The 26516-nt window shown below is 40.3% G+C and overlaps 1 protein-coding gene across 2 annotated transcripts in view; it reads left to right on the plus strand.

Annotated features, from left to right (window-relative positions):
* POLA1 (DNA polymerase alpha 1, catalytic subunit) overlaps positions 1-26516 on the plus strand; it is a 305107-nt gene that overhangs the window by 131914 nt on the left and 146677 nt on the right. For both annotated transcript variants that reach the window (XM_045472141.1, XM_045472140.1), the window contains exons 31-34: positions 38-169; positions 5122-5296; positions 19770-19948; positions 21678-21809. In XM_045472141.1, coding sequence (XP_045328097.1) covers positions 38-169; positions 5122-5296; positions 19770-19948; positions 21678-21809 — 618 coding nt within the window. The remainder of the gene's footprint in view (positions 1-37; positions 170-5121; positions 5297-19769; positions 19949-21677; positions 21810-26516) is intronic.

Below are 26516 nucleotides of genomic sequence, written 5' to 3' on the forward strand. Positions count from 1 at the left end.
ACCGTGGGGCTTTTTGTTTCCTCTTTTCCTCTTTTAGGCATTGACCAAGGATCCCCAGGATTACCCTGATAAGAAAAGCCTACCTCATGTACATGTTGCCCTCTGGATAAATTCTCAAGGAGGCAGAAAGGTGAAAGCTGGAGATACCGTGTCGTATGTCATCTGTCAGGTAAAATTGTAGTAATTAATAAGACTCCCAGACCTCTTAACCTATAGTAAACTTCAGATCACCACAGTGTCTTACTTCGTGCTCTTCCAAACAATTGGTCCTGTAAAGAGATGGGTTAGTCTGGTTGGTTTTATAATATTTGAAGCCTTAGTCAGAGGTATGAGGTATGTTATTAAAATTTTCCTAAAGCATTTAAGACCAGTGTCCTGGTTCACTTGAAGTTATCTTGGTGAGACAGATGCATGACAGTGGTTGCTGTTTCACCCCTAAACTGACTTGAGTGATAATGTGTGTAAGTTTGGTCACATGTCCAGCAGGAGTCTGTTATTCCTTTTGCCATAGTTTCCATTAGGAATACTGTCAGGATAAGAGAGCGGATGCATGTTTCCCTAGCCTGTGTTCGAATAGTCCCTTGAAAAAAGTGTGAAGTACTTGGTAATATGGAGAAAAGTGATGGATCCTAAAAACATTCCTTAGGAAGAAAACACAAATTATCTGACCACTTTGGGGTCTTTTCTTTATTTTGAGTGGCGGTGGCCTAGAACCCACCTCCTTGCCTTCTCCCTCTTCCATGAGGCACCTCTGAGGAACCTCTAACCCCTCTGGAACACCAGTTTATACCACTAACCAGTTTCTTTGGAGAGGAGCATGCCTTTAACAGGGATGGGGAAAGATGGTAGGACAGAAGAGTAGTTTTTTTCTTTGAATGCACTTAACTCCAGTTGGAGCAAAGGAGAGGTCTCATCTCTTTCTCCTATTAAAAAAGTCACAGCCTCTATCCAAATTCTTTAAAATTAATTGTGGTGTGGTATACTTATCAAAAGGCATAATTCATCTGTGTAAGGCTTTTTAATTAATTATTGCGTTCTGTCATTACAGTGGAAAAAATGAGATAAGCCTTGAACTCCATTGCATTATGATTGATCTTTGTCAAACTACAGTCAGTGTGTTTTTAAAACATAGAGTCTTTTCAGAATTTAAAAATTAGCTGCTAATATCTGCTCGGTATCACAGATGACGTACATAACAAATGATTTAAGTACATGGACAGGAATCAGCACTTGACTCTGTCTCCCTCCTAGGGTTACCCTTGATTAAGAACTGTTACAGAAAGCCAATTCCTGCAGGAAAATATTTCCATAAATGTCTGACTCGCTCAATCCCTTAATGTGCTTTGCATATTGCCTCTGACAAGTCTCATCTCAAAAAAACAATTTTCATATTATGCAAATAAAGATTTTGGTAAATAGGCTAGTTTTGTTTCACTTATGATTTCACATACATGGAAAAGCTCTTAGATTATTAGTGACAGGAACAGATGGCAATGCAGCTTTGAAAATCATATAGGTTCTTAGAAATGACATCTAATAATGAAATCCAGCCAAAATTATGTTTTGGCTAAACCTGGAGTGGAGATGTGGGGTAGTGTGATCGATGTATTTAGAAGTCCGGGTTATGTTCCTTGATGTCTAGATATTAGGTCTTAAGCTTGCTTTTTCTCGGGTCTTACTGAGCTAGAAAAGCTCAAAAAATGCTGACGCTGATATAGTGCGATAAATCCATTTTGATGTATTGTCAATATTTCCCCCATCCACTGGTGCTGGGCCTTAACTTACTTGTTAAAACTACAGTTCATGTTTCTTTTTATGAAGCCTTCTCATTGTATCCCAGGAAAAGCTGCAGGACTTGCATTTGCCTCTATCCCCTGGCAGCGGGGCAAGCCCGCTTTGAGGATGTTTGTGAGCCAGAGTTGCCTACCTCTTTTGCTTTTAAGGACTCACACTATTCTGTTTCCAAACACAACCATCTATTTAGAATCTCTTTTTGATATTTTGAAGAGTACTTTACTGCTCTAAGTAAAGGTGTCCTCTGCAAATAGTCTGTCTCCTAGACAGGTTCCGTTTTGTTTAAAATTTCTAATTAAAATTCGACTATAGTACTCTATTGATAATTTACTCAGACTATAAATTCAGATGAGTTCAGAGAGTAATGTTTTTGGTGTCTGATTTATATTGTAGTTCGTCGACTTGTAAAGCCTACATGAATTATTTGCTGAGATCTTAAATCAACTTCCACTTAATGGTTAAGTTTTAAATCCTTAATTATTTAACTTTCATTAGACATAATTTCCATAAGGCATGCCTTTAACATAATTGTTTTAAGGGGCCCCCTTGTACACCCATTTAAGTAACTTTTTTCCATTAGTTTCCTTCTAAAGATGACGACATAGTTTTGAATGAATTGATTGCACCTGGTTGTCTCTGTGAAGTATGTACTTTGTGAACTTTGTGAATTACTACGTAGGCACTTAATGCAGGACGGACATTGCTTGTTAATCAGTTTTTAAAGCGTATGCCGTGTGTTACTGCATATACCGTGGAATCTTGCTAGGTTGGAGAATTAGGTCTGTGAGGGATATATCTTATGTCACGGCCTGAATGTTTTTCCAACACAACATAGCAAAACCTGTCTTACCAATTCTTTTGAATTTAGTCATGTTTGGGCTCAGATTTTTTAAATACAGCAAGAACTATGATTGGGTTGGGGCACCTGGGTGGCTCAGTCATGAAGCATCTGATCCTTGTTATCAACTCAGGTCTTGATCTCAGGTTGTGACTTCAAGCTCCCCGCATTGGGCTCCGTGCTAGAAAAGAAAAAAAAAGAAATCTATTTGTGTCAGTGTGAAAACTGGTCTTTTGTGTGGTTATTTAAAATAAAAACTTTCTTGAGGATATGCTTAGAAATTTTCAACTGCTTTTTTAAAAACTTGCCTTACTCTGAGAATATCTTCTAATATATTGGAAAGTAACTCACGTGCCTTCAAAAAAAATTTGCCTCTACAGTTTGATTTTTATTTACCATTAAAAAGTAGTTAACATTGTTGTAATCTTAAGAACAGACTAGATTTTTTTTTTTGCTCATTTATTTATTTTGAGAGAGAGAGAGAGCACGAGCAGGGGGAGGGGCAGAGAGACGGAGGGAGGGAGAGAATCCCAAGCAGACTCCGTGTTGTCAGCACACAGCCTGATGCAGGGCTCAATCTCACAAACCTCGAGATCATGACCTGAGCCAAAACTAGGAGCTGGATGTTTAACCAGTTGAGCCACCTAGGCGCCCGAAGGACAGACAAGTTTAAAAAACAAAAAATAGAATTCTCTAAATTAATCAAGTTTCAGGTGTGTGTTAACAAAGTCAGTCTCAATACAGGTGTGGTGCATAGAGACGCTGCCCAGGGATTTTTCACACCGTTTTTGTCCTTAACCGTCATCTTACCCTCCTCTCATGATTCAGACTTCTCAAAGGGCAACAATTAAAGTTGATGAATTCTGCCTAATTTGTTTTTACCATGTTGTGAACTCCTGAAAAATAACTAAATGGCAAGTTTTTCAATCCAGGGTTTGCTTTCTTTCTAGGTGTTTCATTATATTCCAGACCAGGTAGGACCTAGTTGATAAATATCTCCGTTTGTTTCCCTCAGGAGCCTTGCCAGATAAAGAGGCCTCTGCCTCCAGTCTGGTGAAGACAGTGGCGTGCAAGTAGCCTCTTCTTGGGTTGGGTTCTGAGAAGGGGCTGAGTGTAGCAGGAATGAAAGAATAGGGTTCATGTTATCTATTTGGCAGAGCAGCTGAGCATTGTGAATAGTTAAAATTGACTTGTCTGATGGGGCGCCTGGGTGGCTCAGTCTGTTCAGCGGCCAACTTCGGCTCAGGTCATGATCTCACAGTGTGTGAGTTTGAGCCCCACGTCAGGCTCTTGTGCTGGCACCTCAGAGCCTGCTTCGGATTCTTTGTGTCTCTCTCTCTCTCTCTCTCTCTGCCCCTCCCCCCTCGACCTCTGTCTCTCTCTCTCGAAAATAAATAAACATTTAAAAAAATTGACTAGTCTGAATGTAAAATTCTGTTGTTGACAAGAGGAGGTATGGAGCAAATTGTTGGATGACTTGTAGAGTCACAGATGTTGGTGACCTCACCCACAGGGCTGTGGATCAATTATATAGAATTCCACGGCTTTTTATAAAGAGGAAACCTTTGAGGGGCCCTGGGTGGCTCAGTTCCTTAAGAGTCCGACTTCAGCTCCCGGTATGATTTCACGGTTTGTGGGTCCAAGCCCCACACCGGGTTCTCTGCTGTCAGCACAGAGCCTGCCTCAGATCCTCTGTCTCCCTCTCTCTCTGCCCCTCCCAGCTCTTGCTCTCTCTGTCTCTCCCAAAAATAAATCATTAAACGTTTTTTGTTTTTTTTAAAAAGAGCCTTTGAAAAGATACTCTCTGACCCATCTTTCTTTCCTCGAGGAGAGCCATGTAAACAGTACGAAATGGCATGCACTTCATTCCACCAGCCAGATATTTTGCTTCTAGAGCATTGCCATTCCACCAAGATAGCTCATTAATTTTATTCCTATTATATCTTCTATATGAGTCACTACTCTGTGGGTTTCATACTCCTTTCTTGACCGCTTGCTCATTTGTTTCTCGATACATATAGCTCCTCAAAGAAAATACTACCCCTAGGGGGGGCCTTTAAGATGAGATTATGACTAGAATCCTTGCATGAAGGGATTGTATTCACATGGTAAAAGGACCACACATGCCTTTTCTCATTACTCCTAAAAGGCCTTTCTGGCTAGATTGATAGTTAGCAAGTCTTCTCAGTGTGCTTCTGTGATATGGCAGGTGGAATTATTTAATCTAGTCATGCCATCTTGTTGGTTTCATGTTTCAACAAAAAATAGAACACAACACATGCTGGATTTACATTCTTGGACAGTGGGTGACATGTTTTCCTTGATCTTCCTACTCTTAGATACATATGAAATGTTCACCAATAGGTCCAAAGGACTTCTTGGTGTTTGTAATTGAATACATAAAATTTGAATTGTTGTCCCTCTTTGTGGCCAGGCAAGTATGTGTGATTGAATTTCTTAACAGCTACCTGTGCCGTGTCCTTTTGTAGGATGGGTCAAACCTCAGTGCGAGTCAGAGGGCCTATGCACCTGAGCAGCTACAGAAACAGGACAATTTAACCATTGACACCCAGTACTACCTGGCTCAGCAGATCCACCCGGTCGTGGCTCGGATCTGTGAACCAATAGACGGAATCGATGCTGTCCTCATTGCAACGTGGTTAGGTAAGTGTCCCCAGCTCACATAGCCTCTTACTCGGCTGCCTATACCAGCAGCCATGGTCCTCCCTCAACTGTTGCAAGCCTTGTTTATCGGCACGGTATGTGTCGAGCACTTCTTTGTTTATAGTTGGGTATTTATTTTTGTGGTTGGTTGATTACTCTCTGTCTCCCTTCATAGGCTGGGGAGCCCACATATTTGCTCCCTCTGTAGCCACATGCCTGCTCCACAGTAGGCACTCAGTCAGTAAATGTCGAGGGAAGAGAGGGAAGGCAGGAGAAGAGAGGAGGAGGAGATTGTAGGCATAGTTCCAGTGTCTGAGCTTACGTTGTTGTAGCTTTAATCGGTGAACTTCTATTAATAAGGAGATTGATGGTATCGTGATGGGTGGTTTATCTTGTCTCTATCTCTAAATGTATTTTTGTATAAAGTGAGAGTACACAGCTTTTTTTAAAGAGTAAGAGTAAAAAGTTTAATTTTTAGTATACAATTCCCTGTGAGTATCCTACTCTCACTTTATTTTAAATTCTTTGAAAACCAGACTTGCTGTTACCTTCTAGGAATGAGCTGATTCCTAATTTGTCATCATCCCAGGAGGTATTGGTCAACCCCAAAACTTCTGTGTTTTGACTTTTTCCTGTGTCACCAGACTGTCATCTCTTGCTTACAAATGCATTTCGTTACTTGCTCTGACTTCATTTCTAGATGGCCAGCATGGAAAGGGTTACAGTGCTTTAAGATGTCTACTCTCTTTCCCATTGTCTGCAAAGATGAGTATTTTTAGAATACTGCCTAATAAAGTCCTTAGATGACGCCTCGCAATCTGTAAGTGAAGTCCAGGTGCCACTGACATCTCACAGTCTTTAACTCTGGCAGTTGTAGACTCTAACTTTGGAGCTCCAACCTGTATTTTTAGCCTTATTTCTTAATCGGTATACTTAGGGTCCCCTTAATGTGGCATTGCTCATTCTGTCCCTACTTCATGGAAAATTCTCCCCCTCTTCTCGTTGAAATGTCTGACTTAAGACATGGGTGTTGACATCATAGGGACTTGGGTGTCCATGCTGGTTCTGTGTTTCACAAGCTCTGTGGCTTTCACAAGCCTCCAAACCTTGTTCAAAGCCTTGGTTTCTGGAATCGTAAGGCGGAGTTGCTCTGAGGGGGCAATAGGCTGATGCACGGGTGAACCTCTGCCCGGGCCTGGAGCAGAGAGGGTGCTGTTAGCAGCCACGCCCTGCGCTCCTGCCCGGCCTCTGCGTAAATGTGTCCATGGCCTCTCCAGTCCCTAAGGTTTATACGTAGTTAGTGCTCACTCTGCATGTGCGGACCCGGATGTGTGCCATCCTGCCCCTGGTGAGCATTTTCCTGAGCTTCTGCCTGCTAGCCCTGACTCCACTCTTCTGCCAGTGTCTGCTCTGGAAGTGGAAACTTATTTTTGACCTTTGCCTAAGCAGAACATAATTAGGATGATAAAATCTGCTACCCAAATCGTCATATAATGTGTTCTCAGAGTTGAATTGTATTTGATGATGTTTATAAATCCTCAGCTGGGAGGAGGGGCATCGAAGCGCACAGTAGTTGTTAGCTTCCTTCTTTCTCATCTCCGCATTGGGTGCTGCTCTGTCGGATACCGTACTAAGTACTTTGTATATGTTATCTCATTTAATCTTTGCAAGAACCTCATGAGGGTGTGTTGTATTCGCTCCATTTTACAGAGAAGGAATCAGAGGCTCAGAGAGGTAACTAACTCGGTCTTGTCACATAGCTAGTAAGGGGACTGGCTGCGTTTGGATGGGACGCAGCTCTCTGTGAACTCCAAAGCTCTTCACCACTGCACCACCCTCTCCTACCTGTTCTTAGCTCTGAGAGGCGATGACACAGCTCTTCAAGCAGTAGTGGAGTGGTGTGGATGTGAAGTCACAGGAATTTCATCTTCATGCGCCCTCCTCTCCCTGTTGCACCCACCAGTGGACATTCGCAGTAAAAACCCCCCAAGAAGAACCGTTTTTTGAAAGAGTAGGGCTCCCAGTTTTTCCATTTGTACCACCTCACCAAGAACCTATTCTAGAGGCTAATTGCTATCCTTTCCTTCCCTGGTGTGAAATTTCCCAGTGGCCCGGCACTGAGCAGGAGTAGACGGATGAAGTGCCCCCCTGCCCCGGCCCCGAGTGACACATAGTCAGCACCGAGCCTCGAGGGAAGGGTGGTGGAGCCTGCCTGGTGGGTAACCTGATACCCACTCGTGCTTCTCAGTACTGGTCCCAGAGGGACCCAGAAGGATTTTGTCGGTTCTGGGGTCATATTTAAGGTAGTTCTAAGTTAAACAGTGGACACATTTTGACTTGCTTAAAGACAGACTTGATCCTAATTGCCACTGCCCTGTGGTCACAGGCTCTGCCTTATGAATCCAGTTTTCGCAAATCATTTTCCAAGCCGGTAGCCCCGTGGGTCCTGTCTGCAGAGGGTTCATGTTATTACTGACCAGGCTCACTGTGCGCCCGGAGCCCTCCGTACTTGGGCACAGCTCCACCCAGCCTCCACCTCTCCTAGCCCATCACCCGCCACCTCTTGGTGCCAGGTAGCCACTCAGAGCTACTGGGAAGATCTGTGTCTTTGGTTCCCAAGGAGCTGCTGCGACTCCCCCTTTTTATCTTCCAGTGTTTATCTTGAGCCGCTTGGCAGTGGGTCTTCGGCCGAGGGCCTGTGAAGTTGTCTCCGTTGTGCTGTCCCCTCGTCCTGTGCTCGTCCTCTGCTCCCACGGCAGCTCCTGTTGTTACCGGCGCTGTCCGCATCTCTCTGTCTGTAGTAGTGAGAAACCCGCAGTCCTTTCTCTCTCCCTCTTTGCCCATAGGAGGTCCACGTGCATGAAGTGCAGGACTGCAAATGTCGTGGACCATGAAGGTCTGTAGAAAACGTGGAAGCTCCCCAGGCGGCTCTGTGCCCGCCTTTGCTCCCTGCCCTCTGCAGGAGCCGTGTTCTGATCTGCATCCTTTATCCCTCCCCCGCCCCCCCAGAGAAAAATCAGGATGGCTGTTTTTCACTAGGGGATTAGAGGCCCCTGTTACCAGTTCTCCCTTAGCCTGTGGTTTTAGGGCGGAGGAGAGTGGAGGAGGTGGGGAGGTGGGGGGAAAGTAAGAGGAGTGTAAGGGGGTGCATGGTTTCTAAGAGGTGCAAGCCGTAGGCATAAAATTACTGTAATTTGTTTTTAAAATTCTAAATCTGTTTTCTTTATATGAAAAAAAAACTACAGTTCGTGAACTGACAATGTTAAATAAGTTGAAGTGTACAAATGTATACATAAAATACAGGCTCTCCAACTGCCTAATCACAGACATAAAATAACTCTCTTGCTTTTAATGTAGTTTTTATCTTTGGTTAATGAAATGTATTACAGTGTTGAAACTTCAGTGAAGTTTGATACTTTGTCCTTTTAGTTAGTACAAAGAAATCAGGAATAATGGCATAATTTCATTTATGAAAATTATTAAGTTCATGATTTTTTATTTTTAAGACTTTTGTGGAGAGCAAGTATATTTTTCCACCACCTTTTTCTTTTTCTATTGCTTTTATACTGCTTTCCTTGAAATGAAAGGCAAGCATCAAGTGTTGGTTTTATCCTGTGGCTTCACTTTGGAAATTCTCCGACTATTTCTCCCTGTCAAGATACCTCCTGAGGTCTGTCTGCTGGCATGTTGCATGGCCAGGTGTTCTGTATAGGAAGGCCATTTTAGTGCAAAGGAGAGAGGATAGTCTATTAGATGAGTGAATGAATAAGTGTGTTGAATTGAAAGAGAATAATTTGTTCTCTCTAATAACTAATGGTCCTCATTATCCCACAGTAAAATACGTATCATTTTTCTGAAACCCATGCAAGATTATTGCTATTGGGCTTCAATAAAGCGAAATTTTACTCTTTTCCATCTGTGAACAGAAAAAAATATAGTCTTACTCTTCTTACACAATAGCCCTATGGGAAACATGGCCACAAAAACTTAGAACTCTTAGCTTTTGTTCTCCAGACCATAGGTTTTTTTTTCTCTTGTTCTAATGAAATCCCTCCATAGTCTGTAGAGGAAATATTCACAGTATGCTACAACATCCACATAGTCTTCTGTACCTAAGAAAACAGGCCAGTGATAAGAGTAGTCTAAAGCTCATCCTTGAATTTCATCTTTTAATAAATTTATATTTCATGCGTAAAAGTACTTAGAATTATGTAATATCTTTCCTCTAATGAGCAATAATTTGTATAATAACCGTCAAGTACATTTCTTCATGGCCATTGATCAAATTGCAGGCATGTGCCTGTCTGGGCAGTTTTGTCATTCGTCCTGAGAAACTACAGATATTTGAAGAATGAGAATTTAGAATTTAATCTCTGAAAGTAGTGTTTAAAACAAGACAACACGGTTAACCCAGTATGTTCCTGGATTCACTTGGAAAGTAAAAATTCCCTTTTAAAAAAATGACCCCATATCCCACACAGGTTACAGAAGGTAGTTTTTGTCAATAGATAGGGTCCAGTAACACCCAAGAAATGAGTGCAACAGCAGGCCAAGCAATGTCAGGGGTGCCTTTGACAGGCCTACAAAAGATGGGGGTGGGGTGGATAAAGTATAGGTGGTTGCGAGTAGAATGATGTCACCAGCAGGTGCCTCGGGTATCACTTTGTTGATCTAAGACTCTTGCCTTTTTTCACGATCAAGCTCTTAGAAGAACATACATATGTGACCATCATTTGCAAATCTTAAATATTTCCTATAACGTAATTAATAAAATTTAAAAAGTAAGATCGCACCAAAGGCAAAGTAGGTTATTGTCTTGTCTGCTGATAAGAACCACCTCTTCTGGGATGGAGCGCCATTCCACCGTATCACCAGTGGGTCATGCTCCCAGCCTACCTGTGCGTTCATTGTATACTTGAATGTTGAAGCCTTCTGGACTCAGCGTCATAATGGGCACTGTGAGGGATACGAGGATGACTAGGCCATGGCTCCTTTACTCACATTATAGCCCGGGCCATTTTGTCCATTTCACCATGGTAGGGAAGACTAGTGGACAGCACAGTGCATGTCCCAAGACAGGTAAAATAAAGGATTATAGGCATTCAGGGGAAGCACAGACCACTTGTAGCTTGGGCCACTAGAGAAGAGTTGATGAAGGTCTTGGCATTTGGCATTATGGGCTATGCTTTGGAGAGGCCAGTGTGGACTCGAGATTGGTTGCCTGTTCCCACCTCTCATTAGTTCTTCCAGCCCATTGCTGAATGGCAGTGGCCCCGACCTGCACGGCAGTGACCCGTGCCATCTCAGCCACTCCACATGGCACATGAGGGCCCGCAGTGACACTGCTCACCTAAGTCAAACAAAGATCCCTGGGAACTTGGAGCCAAACTCTGAAGCGTGTTTAGAATATTTGCTGGGACTGGTATCCTGGGTTTGTAATACTTGGAGTGTCCAGAGAAAGATGGGATTTTCTCTAATTTAGAAGTTAGGTCAATTTAAAAAAACTTTTTAACTTTATTGAAGAGTAATTGACAAATATAATTAAATGTATTCAAAGTGTACAAAGTGATGATTTTATATACATAGACATTGTAGAATGATTACCAAGATCAAGAGAATTAACACATCCATCACCTCATGTAGTTTCTGTAGTTAACTTTTTTCGATGTGGTGAGAACACTTAAGATACATTCTCAGCAGCTTTCACGTATATAGTACAGTATTATTAACTATAGCTCAAGTTTTTTAAAAAGATGCATCATTTAAAAATTGTTTTAGTGTTTATTTATTTTTTGGGAGAGAACTTGTGAGCAGGGTAGGGGCAGAGAGAGAGGGAGACACAGAATCCGAAGCGGGCTCTGAGCTGTCAACACAGAGCCCAACGCGGGGCTCGAACCCACGAACCATGAGATCATGACCTGAGCTGAAGTTGGACACTTAACCGACTGAGCCACCCAGGTGCCCCAAAAAGATGCATCATTTTAATTTTTTTTTTTCAACGTTTATTTATTTTTGGGACAGAGAGAGAGCATGAACGGGGGAGGGGCAGAGAGAGAGGGAGACACAGAATCGGAAACAGGCTCCAGGCTCTGAGCCATCAGCCCAGAGCCTGACGCGGGGCTCGAACTCACGGACCGCGAGATCGTGACCTGGCTGAAGTCGGACGCTTAACCGACTGCGCCACCCAGGCGCCCCTTTTTTAAAATGATACTTACCAATACTGTATAGCCTACAGAAAAATGACTAAGACATGATAAATGAAAACAGCTGAACATAGCATTAAACTTTATTAAAACTATATTTAATCTACATACATGAATAAGAGGAAAGGGTAAAGGTGGTAAATTATAGTTTCCTTATTGAAAAAGTAATATTAAAAATAAGACAGTTTTTACAAAATCAGAAGGAAAAAATGGTTAAACAATTACTAATTTCTTTTTTTTTTTTTAATTTTTTTTTTTCAACGTTTATTTATTTTTGGGACAGAGAGAGGCAGAGCATGAACGGGGGAGGGGCAGAGAATGAGGGAGACACAGAATGTGAAACAGGCTCCAGGCTCTGAGCCATCAGCCCAGAGCCCGACACGGGGCTCGAACTCACGGACCGCGAGATCGTGACCTGGCTGAAGTCGGACGCTTAACCGACTGCGCCACCCAGGCGCCCCAACAATTACTAATTTCTAAAAGGTTTGCCTTGGGACCTCCAGCCTGGCTGTCCTACACCCCACTCCCCAAAATATTTACCAACATAGCTGGGGAGGAGAGGTCTTTGTTGTAGGAGCAGCAATCCTTGGTCTGTTATTTTGTGCTATTGTATTTTGCAAATATTTTTTCAGCATACACTTACCATCTTGTCTCAGGTTTAAATATAAGAAGGAAAATAGAAACACTTCTAGAGGTACACATCTCATTAAGTTAAAATTCACATTTAGAGCTATCATCAAGGGCATTAAAACAGTTGAGTGAGGTCATGAGGGTGCTGCACATCAGGATTTTTTTTCCACTTAAAATTTTGGGGATTATCTTTGCAGGACATTAAAAATCTTGTGGGTTTATTTGACCCAAAGGTTTGGATATTATTTTTTACAAAATACTCATAAGTTTTCCATTTGTCTTATTGTTGCCATGAAAGGCAGTTTCAGGTCTGCCACTTGCAGTTGTTGATCTTGAAACTGGATCTTTGGAATTCTTAAAATGTTTTATTATGGAAAATTCTAAACGTGTTCAGTAGTAGAGAAAATGGCCTAAGAATCCCCCAGGTGCTCGTGACCCAGCTTTAGCACTCTGCAACTGTGGACAATCTTGCTCCTCTTTTCCACCTACTCCGATTATTTTGAAGTGAATTCTAGACACCATATAATTTTACCTGTAAATATTACATTTTACATTTCTAAAAGATAAGGATTCCCCCTTTTCAGCATAACAACAATATTATCACTAGTAAAAAAAAGAAAAAAAGTTCACAGTTGCTTCATTCCATCAAACATCCAATAAGTGTTTGTATTCCCTAGTTGTATTAAGGATACACTTCTTTTAAAAAGTTCCATGTTTGAGAGGTGCCTGGGTGGCTCAGTTGGTTGAGCGTCTGACTCTTGATTTCGGCTCAGGTCATGATCTCACTGTTCGTGGGACTGAGCCCTGCATTGGGCTCTTCTAACGGTGCAGAGCCTGCTTGATATATTCTCTCTCCCTCTCCCTCTCTCTCCCTCTCTCTCCCTCTCTCTCCCTCTCTCTCCCTCTCTCTCTCTCTCTCCCCCTCTCTCTCCCTCTCTCCCTCTCTCTCCCTCTCTCTCCCTCTCTCTCCCTCTCTCCCTCTCTCTCCTTCCCTCTCCCTCTCTCTCCTTCCCTCTCCCTCTCTCTCCCTCTCCTCCCTCTCCCTTCCTCTCCCTCTCCCTCCCTCTCCTCCCTCTCCCTCCCTCTCCTCCCTCTTCCCCCTCTCCCTCCCTCTCTCCCTCCCTCTCCCTTCCTCTCCCCCCTCTCCCTCCCTCTCTCCCTCCCTCTCCCTCCCTCTCCCTTCCTCTCCCTCCTTCCCTCCCTCTCCCTCCTTCCCTCCCTCTCCCTCCTTCCCTCCCTCTCTCTCAGTCCCCATCCCTCTCTCCTCTCCCCCCCTTTCTCTCCCTCCCTCCCTCCCTCCCTCCCTTTCTCTCCTGCTGCCCCTCTCCCCAACTCATGTGCTCATTCTCTCTCTCTTTCAAAAATAAATAAACTTTAAAAAAGATAAAAACCTTCTTGTTTGAATTGGAATGTAATAGTCCATATGGCAGTTAATCTCTTTTTTTTTTCTTTCTTTCTTTCTTTTTTTTTTTTTTTTTTTGCAACCATCCAATTTACTTGTTAAGAAACGTGGGGTTTTTGTCCTATAGAATTTCTCTTATTCTGGAGTTTGCTGAATGCATCCTACTGGTATCTTTTAACATGTTCCTCTCTCTCCTGTATTTCCTGTAAAGTGGTAGTTAGAGCTAAAGACTTGATCATAGTTCAGTTCAATTTCTTTCAGTTTTTGCTAATACTGCTTCCTAGGTGATGGTGTGTGCATCTCTGAGATTAGAACCCAACATAGGCATATCATAAATATTTAGTACTCATTCTCTCACCCTTTTCGACCTGAATTTTCTTTTTTTTTTTTTTTTAACGTTTATTTATTTTGGGGACAGAGAGAGACAGAGCATGAATGGGGGAGGGGCAGAGAGAGAGGGAGACACAGAATCAGAAGCAGGCTCCAGGCTCTGAGCCATCAGCCCAGAGCCTGACACGAGGCTCGAACCCACGAACCGCGAGATTGTGACCGGAGCTGAAGTCGGACGCTTAACCGACTGAGCCACTCAGGCGCCCCCTGAATTTTCTAATAGTATAACATATATTCAGAAAAGCACACAAAACCTAACTGAACGGCGTAGTCAGCCCTGAGCTCAAGAAACCTCTATTATTACATATATTATTACATCCTCAGAAGAAGCCCCCTCATGGCACCTCCTAGAAACTGTCTTCTACTCTCTCCAGGAAATTCTTATCCTGATTTCTGACATCGTAGATGAGTTTTTCTCGTTTTTTGGATGTGACAGAAATTGTGTCTTTGCTCTTTGTATCTGGCTACTTTCACTCAATATTACGTTTGTTAGCTTCGTCCGTGTGGTTGTACGTCGTTCCTGTGTAGTATTGCACTGTATGCACTGTATGAATATACCACACTCGTTTCGGTGCATTTGAGGGATGTTTCCACAACTGGGCCATTATGAATAGTGCTGTATTGAGCATTCTTGCACATGTCTTCTCTTGAACACTTGCATGTGTTTCTGTTGGGTATATACTTAGGAGAATTGCTAGGTCATGGGAGGCCTCATATATGTTCAGCTTTAGTAGGTACTACTAACTTTCCAAAGTGGTTCAACTAATGTACACTCCCTGCTCGCGGTGTATAAGTGCCCCACATTCTTACCAATACTTGGTGTTGTGTGTTTTCTCCATTTAATGTGGTGGTATAACATCGTGATCTTAATTTGCTTTTCTTTGATGACAAATGAAATTGAGCACCTGTTCACATGCTTATTGTCCGTTTGACTGTCTCCTTTTTGTCGGGTTCCTGGTGAGGTGTTTGTATACTTTTCTATTGGGTTGTCTTTTTCTTACTGATTTGCAGGCATTATATGTTCTAAATATGAGTCCTTTGGAAATATACGTCACAAACCTCTCCTGTTTGGCATATGGTTTCTTTCAAGTATAACGTACATACAGTGAGATGCTACTGTCTTAAGAGTCTCATATATTCTGTTGATCAAGACACAGAACTTTTCCATCACCCAGAACGTTGCCTTGTTTTCCTTCCCAGTCATCATCCCTCCTCACAAAAGAAACCAATCACCTGATTTGTCTTACCCTTGGCTAGTTTTACCTGTTTCAGAATTTTATATAAATGATCTTCTATAATATATACTTAGTGTGTTCAGCAGCTTTCACTTAGCAGAGTAGTTTGGAGATTTACCCATCTTGCATTCTTGTTTCATTGCTGAGTAGTATTCCGTGTTAGATTACACAAGTTTATTTTTTCATTCTCCTATCAGTGGACATCTTGATTGTTTCCAGTTTCTGGTTATTTTGAATAAAGCTGCTGTGAAATTTCTTGTATAAGGCTTTTTATGGATGTAGCATTTACCTTTTAAAAATTCATTTATTTTTTCATTACTCATACTAAATACTCAGTTTGTGTATTATTCTCTAAGAAGTCCAGATACATGAACGCTTGGATTTGTGCAAAACATAAATGACGTATTTCCTAAAAGGGATTTTTAGGAAACAGTTTTACAGCAGAATTCTATTATTAGCAACTTCAGTAATTATTACCAACACCTGCTTAGGTATATCAGTTTCTCACTTTACCCATTTGGAGTTTTATTCATAAGGATTTTTTTCTTCTTCCTCGCTTGTATGGACACACATAATTGGCTTTACCTTAGTTATTTGCATTTGTGCTAATAGAGACCTTGTCTTTTGGAAGAAGAAAATTACTTGGACCAATGCTTCAGCCTCTCAACTAAATGCCTTGACTTCAGAAGAGTTTTAAATACTCCTTGGAAATGGGGGCAGGTGAACATTCTTAAAAGCAGGTATAGCTTACGATGTTTAGAAAGTACAGTGGTAGGAAAATTAATTTTGTGCTACATGTCATGTTGGAGGTGTGTGTGCTTAAGAATATGGCGATCTTAAGTAAAAAACAGCACTGCTGAACTCATCCACCCCAGTGCCTGTGATGTTACTTTCTATAAATACTTTTTGAAACATGAGAGCTTTGATCTTGTTGCCAAAATAATGTGAGATCCTATAAATTGTCTAATTATAAATGACAGAATTTTAATTTCATTTCACTTTCCCTTTTGTCCTCCCCATCCCGCCCCCCCAAGAAAAATGGTGTGACTGTGTCACTGCGAGTCACGGGATTGAATAAAAGCACACATCATTTCTGCTTGTTGCAGGGAGAACCATGGCTGTTCTTCCCCCAGATAACTCATGAGACCCAAGTAGGTTATTCTTTCCTTTACTCTGAACTGGACCAGACGTTCGAACCTGTCAGAAGCTAGGCTAATAAAAGTGGAAGTTCCTTTTCTCAAATAGAGCATGAAGTTTGTTTCTTTAAGTCACTTGTTCAGTGAAAGCTCTCAGTAGAATAGAGGAGGAATTCGGAAATCAGTTTTGCATCTCTTCCTCAAAGACGAATATGATTACTTAATGTATGGCGAGCAATTTAATATTACACTGTGTATATGACACCTTTGATCATAAAGGTTTTGCTTTAATGTCATTTCTAACAAAAGTGTTGCATTTTGGAGGGACCGTAATTATAAATGCAGTTCCATGTAGCAGCTGTTTTGCACATTTTAAAATTCAGAACCTACCTCTAGGTGGCAGCACCAGATACTTTTTTTTTTTCCTGTTTCATGTCAGCCTTCATGAGTTACGGTATAAGCAGTGAAACTTTTAAGTCTCCTGAAACTTTGAAATAAGTTGCTTGTTGACAATTCTGTGAGGATTTGGAGAAATTAATCCATATGTTGATTAAGTTTGGGGCTTGTTGAAGCCTAGATTTTGACCTTTAAAAGAAAGATTCCAGCAGCAGTGATCCTTATTTTTTAACATGACATGTTTTCATAATAAGATTTAATTTAGCCGTCTCTAATTTGCCTGTTGAACTTAAAGTTGTCCACTCAAGAAAATCACTTTTTTATGACATTTTTATATCCAAGTAACTTCTACAAGGATCATTATACACCTACTATGTTAAGGTAATTACCGTGTCCTCTCCTTTTACATTTTTAAAACATAGCAATGTTCTATGACCAAGAATGCTGAGATGAAGCCCCTTCTCTTGAAAAAAGTCAGCATGGGAATAAATCTGAAGTAATTAGCCATGCCACTTGGCTTTGTTATTGCCATGGGGAGATAAGGAATTGGACATTTAAAGTAGAGATTTCAGGGCGCCTTGGTGGCTCAGGCGGTTGAGCGTCCCACTCTTAGTATCGGCTCAGGTCACTAGCCCAGGTCACGGGATTGAGTCCCACATTGGGTTCCATGCTGAGCGTGAGCCTGTTTGGGATTCTCTTTCCCTCTGCCACTGTCCCCAACTCGTGCATGCTCTCAATCTCTTTCTAAAATTAAATTAAATTAAGTTAAATTAAATGAAGCCTAGGGAGACCTTTCCCTGCTTCCTTGCTGCAGGTTGGCCGTTTCTGTGCATGTGCGAGACCAGTGTTGTTTCATTCCTTGATTTTTGGATTGTGAAAGAAGCCTGCTGTTGAGAAAACCTGTCTTTATTGTTTTTCCTTTTCCTTTCTTTTTGAATGGTATTGGTCTGAGAAATTGATACATGATGATACCATGAGAGAAAAGGTGAAGTTCCTTTCTCATATTTGTTGATGAAGCAAGAGTTTATGTGAATACATTTGGATTCACAAATAGAGTGTAAGGAATTTACAACAGTTACCATTCAGTTCAGAGAAGAAATGGCCTCATTCCCAGGCATTGTCTTTCATTTTCTCGCTCCTCCTTGTCTTTAAACGGCAAGGTATATCTTCCCTCACTCTTCACTAATTTGCTGTTTTTCTTAGGGGTTAATTTGTAAAATAAAAAATGTATGATGAGTCTTGGGGCCAAGTGACCTAGGTTACAGTAATTTATGTCACTAACCAAGAATACTTTTTCAAGTGTTCTTTAAATTTTTTGATGTTTATTTATTTTTGAGAGAGAGAGAGAGAGAGAGAGAGACAGACAGACAGAATGTGAGTGGGGAAGGGGTAGAGAGAGGGAGACACGGAATCCGAAAGCAGGCTCCAGGCTCTGAACTGTCAGCACAGAGCCCGACACGGTGCTTGAACTCACGAGCTGCGAGATCATGACCTGAGCCAAAGTCGGACACTTAACTGACTGAGACACCCAGGTGCCCCTCAAGTTGTTTTTAATGTGTACTCTTTGTTTCTATTGTACAATCAGGTTAGGAAATGCTCATTTTGATGAATTCCTACACAGAACAGCTGTTAACTTGCTATGCAGCATGAACATGTGTTCCGTATATTTTTCCAAATACATAATCTTGAGTGAATATTGTCTAGATTAAATGATGTTCATCCACTATTTTAATTTTTCATTCATACGATATTTATTGAGTGCTTATCACATGATAGGCACCACTGAAAGGGGTTTGTCCTCCAATGTCTGATTTAAACTTCAAAAGTGCCTGGTCAGTGACACTTCCTCCATTTCATAGGTGAGAAAATCGAGACTCAAAGTCCCCGTCTTACTGTTCTTTGTTCAGCGCCTCTCCACTGTGTCAGTCAGCCTCAAGTGTAGATGGCACTTGAAAACTGACCAAGTAGGATTTAAGATCTTGTCATTGAGTTCTGAATACATCTGTTTGATTATCTACCTATGCAGCAGCTGTTGATAGAGTTAAAACAGTTTTCAGGTATTTTTCAGTATTTCAACTTTTTGCTCAGTGACTTTTATATTTCTTATTTACCTTTGTGCTAAAATAAAGATGATAGCTTTCCTTGAATTTCTAAAAAACCTAGAATTCTTAGGGATTGCTGAAGGGTGATTTCAAGAAAATATTTTAGGATGCAGTGTGTATTAATTATCTCTAAGTGTAAATCCAAATAGTAGATTTTGACAGATATGCTTTGACCAAAGGGAAATTAAATTGGCCTAAAAATGTTTCTTTTCTTTAAATAGTTTGTGGAAACTGGGTAGCATAAACTATACATCAATTGAGTTCTTGTATCATTTTGATTGAAACGCGGAAGGTATATTTTGTTTCAAGATTGTTGGGAACGTTTTGGCCTGTAGAATGTGTAGATCCATTGTTTTTGCACATATTTTAAATTTCTGAATTCAGAACACCAAAAACCCGTGTCGCGTTTTGTCTCAGATGCTGCTACTGAATTTTAACCACTGAATTAGATTGCACCCTACATGCTGTTAACTACTGAGCCAAGATGGAATCGACCACTGCATTGAAATCAGGGTTAGCACTTGTGTCTGCACTTGAAGGAGTTGTAATAGCATAGAACTTGTTTTCCTTAATGGGATTTTTATTCTCTATTTCAGTCTTAATGGTGATACTTTGATTTTAAGAGATTTTCTTAATAACAGTGCACATTTATTTGAGATTCTCACTGGAACTTTAAGAAGATAGTAAAACCATCCTATAGAAGTAGTTGCTTCTGAACCCAAACGTCTGGGGGCATATCTGCATTGTGTTAGTGCAGTTTACTTGTTTTATTTAATAAAGTAATCTTTTGTAAAGAGAGAAGTCAGTTGTCCATGTGATGTGAGCCTTTGTCTTGAGTTCACATGGTTGCGTATGTGTGTGCAGGAACTTAAAATCATTCCTTTGTGAGTTTTCTTCTTTGGGGTCTTTTTTGTGTACAGGAATTGAAATAATTGTTCCTTTCTAAATTTGTTCCTTTTTTTTCTTTTAACCTTAATAGGACTCGACTCCACCCAGTTTAGAGTTCATCATTACCATAAAGATGAGGAGAATGATGCCCTACTTGGTGGCCCAGCACAGCTCACAGATGAGGAGAAATACAGGGACTGTGAAAGATTCAAATGTCCGTGCCCCACGTGTGGGACAGAGAATATTTACGATAGTGTCTTCGATGGTTCGGTTAGTTGTTTCTTTCTGTTTCTTTTTTTCATTTTGTTAACCAACTAGCATAGAGGCCTTTTCTCCCCACTATATATAAATATACGAAAGGCGGGGCCGGAGGGGGAATGTTGCTTTCATGTGCTTAAAGAATTTTACCATCATCTGAATTCTGCCTTCACAACCTCATTTCTGCTTGAGAACTCTTAGTAGAATGTGCTTAAATACTGTTTTTGGCTTCGCTAGAGTACTTGTTTGGCCTTGGTTTTTAAATGGAATCTCTTAAAAATTCTAAAGTATCTTAAAGTATTTTTTATTGTAATTCCTTAATCAGTAACCTGTAATTCCCCATCCCCAGCCTCAATTTATTAAGACTTAGAGCAATATTTGCCTTTATCTTAAATCAAGTTAATGGGAACTAAGTGTTTTTGGAAAATTTTTGTTTATCTTTACACATCCCACTTGCCTCCTTTTTGACAAAGGTACTCTGATTATCTTTTCTGCTGTCTTTGCATGTCAGGCATTGAAAAAGTCACAGGGAGACATTCCTCTCAAGAAGTACTGCCAAAAAATGTATCATTGACCTTGGATCAGAACTTGAAACTTAGCCAATTTACTTGATTCAACTGCAGTGTTGTACATGTACTAGCCATGGCAAATGAGTAGGCAGCAGAACTGTGTAAAACCTTGAAACTGAAAGAAAATACATCCTTTATCTAAATTAAAAGTAATTATTTTAAGTTAATTTGGACAAACAGCAGATGTTTTGCATTTTTTTGAATCAAAACAAAGCAGTCTTTGGAAGCAAGTGCAAGGAAGAGGCAGACACAGATCAGCAATACTTGCTAAATCCTTGAGTTTTGCTTCATTACAGCTGTAAATAAGATAGTTAATTGCATGGAGGCTTGACGACTTGCAGATGGGCTAGCTGTGGAAGAGCCGATGTCAAGCTCTAAAATCTCTTCCACCTGGAATTGCTTAGCGTGGCGGGTAGGGTTATGTACCAGATTGGAGCAGGAAACCAAGATGTTTAAGTATCAAGAAGGAAAACACATGCTCCAGAAACCCCAACAGTTTTCCTATATATTATATTTGCTTTGTTTTTGTTTAAAACAAAACAAAACAAGATGTTTTCTGTAACTGCTAATAGTTAATTCTTTCACATTTCTTCTTCTTGCCTTCCGTTCCCCCAAATATTTGTCATTTGAGGGGGTGGTAGAGAGGGAGGATTACAGAAATTTTAGGTGTTCTAAGCTGACAATAAGTGATTGCTTTCCATTGCAGTCCTTAATTTTTAGGCTTTCATCTTAAAATTAAGTTGCCAATGTGAAAGCAAACTGATGTCATTAGTGCACTTGCCTTCAGGTTTGGGATGAAGAAGCACACATTTAAAACTTTGATCAATATCTCTAAGAAGAACGTTTATTTCCAATAGTGTGACCTCACTGGCATTTTCAGAGGGAAAATTATTTTATCCGTCAAGTCTATCATTTATTGAACGTACAAAAAAGAGATTTCAGGGTTTTCCCTTCAACTGTGTGCATTCCGTTATCATGGTGGCAAAAAAGCAGGAGGTTCTTGTGACTCAGGGGATCTTTGAGAGGACAGTAGTTGAGAAAATAGGATTAAAAACTCACCAATAAAATGAATTATGGATATTGTACACCAGGACACGTGTTAGCTTTTAAGCACAAAAAAACCTTCTCTGGCCTTACAGTAACCTTTTGTGTATTTGTTCTGACTTCTGTAGGGAACTGATATAGAACCCAGCTTGTATCGTTGCAGTAACATCGATTGTAAGGCTTCACCTTTGACCTTTATGGTACAGCTGAGCAACAAATTGATCATGGACATTAGACGTTGCATTAAAAAATACTATGAAGTAAGTATCCACAATGAGTTTCTTACATATGCAACTTACTTAAGTTTGGTACTTCTTTTAAAATAAAACAGTGTGATTTTGTATTACTGGTTTTTTTATGAAACTAAAATTTTGAGATGACTTTGCAGAAAAAGTACTTGATTTTCTGTGGAACATTACATTTCTGTCACTAATGAGCAGTATTTTAAATAATGAATGTTTGCTTTCAGGAAAAATGAGAATATAATCAGGAAGTGTTTTAGTTTATTGTTACCTAAGTAAGACTAAATTAAATGGCCACTCAGATCTTTGGCCAGAGGACAAAAAAATCAGTATTGCCTGTCTTTGGCAAGTAGAATCATAACATCATGTTTGGTTATTTTAATAACTGTCTCCTAGCTAAGACTTCATGTTTACGTGGTAATCTACACCATTTCATAGCTGTGTTGTCCAAGGAAATCAAAATAAACATATTTTAACTTTAAATGCAATCTGACATTTTAAAGAGAATGGCTAATTTTTATAAACATATCGTAAGAATGCTAGAGGAGTGAGCTATCTGCATTAGAAAGGCTTTTTTTTTTTTTTTAATTTTTGGTTTTAACATTTCATAGGAATGAGGTTTTTTGGTCATCTAAAAATTTCTGTTACGTGAAAGCTCAGTGTAACTTTATTTAAAGAAGCTACATTGGCAAGGCATTTCCAAAAAATGCTCAGATTCTATTAGGTAAGACCCATGACTTCATCAGTATCATCCTTTACTTTCTACTTGTGTTTGTTAACATATAATACAGCATTTTCTTCTTTAAAATTGAACTCATGAAATGAAAATTGATTATTAGGTCATTAGGATGAAGAGTAGAAACATAGAGTGTAAGTGTTATAATTTTGGAGTAGAATAATTTGTATTTGTCAAAAATACCCAAGTAGGTTTGTGTGAAGGTATTTTTAAAATAATAATTATGACTACATTTTGGGAAATCTGAAACATTTTAGTGAATAATCCTGTGCCACACTTAATGAACAGTTGGATGGGAATAAAGGTTATCTGTGGGTTCACATTCCTCAGTAGATGAAATGTTCAGCACATGTAATGTTAGGCCTTTATTTAGCATGAAGAGCCAAAATCAAAACTATTCATCTCCTCATTTACAGACCTCGTTGAGCAGAGCATGATTCTTGACTCTAGGGAAGAATTCTGAGCTTTCTCTCCGTGTTTAGTCTATCAAAATCTTTACCATGGAAATGTTAATACTAGAAGAGACTCATCTCTTGCCTCCCCTAAGAAAGGACAATCTGTTTTGACTAAGTTGAGAATATACAGAAAAGGAATCTTCTATATAGTTAGCAACCTGCTCTCACAGAAAGATCGATTTCTAAATGAATTGTATGGCTGGTGGTGGTGGTGGTGGTGTGGTGGGTATATGAATATTTTCCAAGCTAAATAACTTATATAGGCATCCAGACTTTTAACCCAACGTTTCTGTAGTTTTTGTAGCTTCTGTAGTATTTGCTTTAATTGTCTTGTCTACCAGCCATGTCAACAACAAATAACAGTTTCCCTCTAGTTAAGTGCCCACTTGATTGATTTTTCTAAGGGATGTCTAATTAAAATACCCAAATAATCACTCCCGAAGTTGAAGATTGATACGACTGTCCTCAAAATTAGGAACGTATTTCTCTACTTGCTGATCTTAGTCATATGTAATTGCACGGGAGAGAAAGAAATCCATTTATTCGTTCTTTTTATGGCCCCATGCTGAACTAATGTCTTAAATAGTCTCATGATTAGAGCTTTTATACAGAATGCTCAAACACCTCTAGATTCTACTTCACTGTAGACTGTTCTCTTTTTCCTGTCCCCACACTTAAAGGAACTTCTGCTGATGGAGGGACGTGGTGTTGAGTTTCTTTTGTTATTCTGCCTCACGTGCTACTGATGACAGTTCAGTGTGATATATGGTAGCGATGGCCATCCAGCTGGAGATTAATAACTGTACTGGAGACAAGGATATTGGTAATAAGTACTGAGATAAAGTGACTGTTTTCTGAAGCTAATGACCAAAAAGGTTTCTTCTGTTTCACAAGCTAAATACTACCACTGCGCATAAAAGTTGTTCATGGACTGAGAACAAGAGTCCATATTGTTTTTCATTTTTGTCTTAGAATCACTGCAGGGGGAGTACAACCTACATTAAGAAAGGAAGCCATCTCCATAGGTGAGGAGCTTTAGGAAGACAGTGGAAGAGTGTGGTACTTGACCAAATGCTACCTGCCCAGGAACATAGTTCTAGGTTATCAAGAAATCAGGTTGTCAAAAACAAAGGGACAGAAGTCAGGGTAACAATATATGCTTCTAAATTGCTTTTCAAAAAAAGACATCACATACCCTGTTAGTTTCTGTCATGAATAAATGGTGCTGACCGAATAAATGTGTAACAAACATTCAAAATTCTGCATATCTGAGAATCTATATCATTTAATGTCTTAGTATCGTTTACTTCCGTGGAGAATTTCTCTTCACCACATAGCAGTGATTGTATCCCTCGAACTCTTATTTCCTAGGACATTTACATTTCAGTGTACATTAGAAATCCAAAAAGCGTCAAGTAAGAATATTAAATACATTAATTGCCTAGGAGGAAAACAACTCTAGTGCTTTATCCCAGGACCTGATGGAAACATTGAAAGACTTGGAGGTATCACAGAAAGCTCTAATTCACAGTTTATTTTGTGCCCTGGTCCTTGTTGGTTCCTCTATACAAAGTTAAAATTGAACTGGTATTTTTTTGAAAATCACAAAAAGCCCATTTAAAGACGATATCTCTGAGCTTTTAAGGATGTTTTTGAAAGACTCAATTTTACAGTGAAAAATTGATATGTGTTTCCTCTCCCCTTAAATTTTGCTCCAGAAGAGCAAATGCATACATGCGCGCGCGCGCGCACACACACACACACCACACGCACACGCACATAAAGGGAGAGAAACACTAGCTAATCTAAATTGGGAAATGAAGAGGGCTTTTTTTAAGCATGAAAATTTCATCATCTTGTCAGCTGGCAGAATGCCTGCTGTGTGGATTCACAAAGGCTAAGAATTACACTTTCATGAAATTTTCCTCACTAACTGCCCTGGTTAATTTGAAAGATAACCCACTGTTCGAATTCATTCCTCAGTTGGGCGGTGCAGGTTTTATCTTTGATCTGACAAAGCATTTGTGTTAATCGTTTTGGCCCTCCACTAGACACTCTTGGGATTGTGCTTTTACAATAAATGTGTCTGTGATAGCTCTTTAGTCTATTATACTTACAATAGATCCATAGAACTGGTAATTAATTCTCCACTGCTTTGGAAATGGGAAGAATAGGTGTAGCTCTGTCAAGTGCTGCCGGGAAGTTTGTTTAGCTGGTTCATGTTTGAAGTGTTCTCCTCGGCTGTCCACGAAGTAGCCACCGAAGAGAGTCTGAGATTGAGTTGCGGTCTACCCTGAAGACTTCCTGATAAATGGGAAATCTGACCCCTCTTGCTACCTGGGAAGGGTATAGTGGGTCATTTACTTTCCTCTCAAGTACTGTTAGTTATAATATTCATTGAACCCTTATTTTAATACTTAAAAGAGCCATTTGTTTCTAAAGGTGCATTGTCAACTGAAATCCATTCCTAAATTCTCCCTGATGACTTGCTTATGCAGGTTTTAGAGTTCCGGTGGGACAACACGGATCCCTCACCAGCCTTGTAGCCTTTCTAGCCGCTTGTAAAGGAGCATTACTTACAGCACTTGACCGTGGTTTTTTAATGTAAAGGTGTTGCCGCCCTCCGTCTAGAAAACATAACTTGGAACAACTAGTCACTGCCATGCATATGATGACTGTCAGTTGCTTGGATCAGAAATTGGTGGTTGGATTCCTTAGAAATTTGCTTTTGGTCTTACAGTTTTAGAATCTTCCTAAAGGAAGCTTTCTGAGGACGGGCTGTGCTTTCTTGTGTGGTTCACCTGTGATCTCTGCCACAGCCCCTTGCTCTCAGTAGTATGTATATTTTAGTGGTTAGTAACCAAAGGAACCAATAAAAGGTTACACTTTCATGTGTTTCCTTTAAATTCTTTTCTTACAGTGCTGTCATACTAGAAGAAGGTTTATTGGTAGTATACAAGATTCTCAGGTTAACACAAAATGCCACATCAAATAAAATCATGAGAACATTGACAAAGTTGTTTACTCTGTCTTCCATTTTCTATGTCACCGATTACTCCTGATTTCATTATATGCTGATCTGCAACCTCATAGCTTTACTTTCTTTTCTCCCCAAAGTATCCGGCAAAGAGGCATCAGACCAGAAATATCTTCATCATGGTGCAAAATCACATCGTGCAGGAAAGTACTCCTTGTCCCGATAGCAGTCTTACACTGACCTCTGCTTCCTCTCGCGCTCCCACTCTTTCCCTGATTTTTTCCCTTTTACTCCTTAGTATGTTAATTGTGGCATAAGTCACGTTTAAAAAGTGTCTTTTGGACCTACCTTTTTGAGGAATTCCAACTATAACGTCCAGTGTCAGTTGCCTCATGATGCAGAGACTTTGTTAACCTCACATGTGGAAGCACCTAGTAGAGAAGGGAGTGCGCTCGACCACCGATGCTGAGCGTCGGTGTGGTGGCTGTCGGTGCCTCTGAGAGATGGCACATGTCCGGGAAGTGGAGTGGGATGTTTTGTAGTATGTGAAGAACCCA

Source organism: Leopardus geoffroyi, chromosome X, assembly GCF_018350155.1.
Source record: "Leopardus geoffroyi isolate Oge1 chromosome X, O.geoffroyi_Oge1_pat1.0, whole genome shotgun sequence".
NCBI classification, from domain to species: Eukaryota; Metazoa; Chordata; class Mammalia; order Carnivora; family Felidae; genus Leopardus; species Leopardus geoffroyi.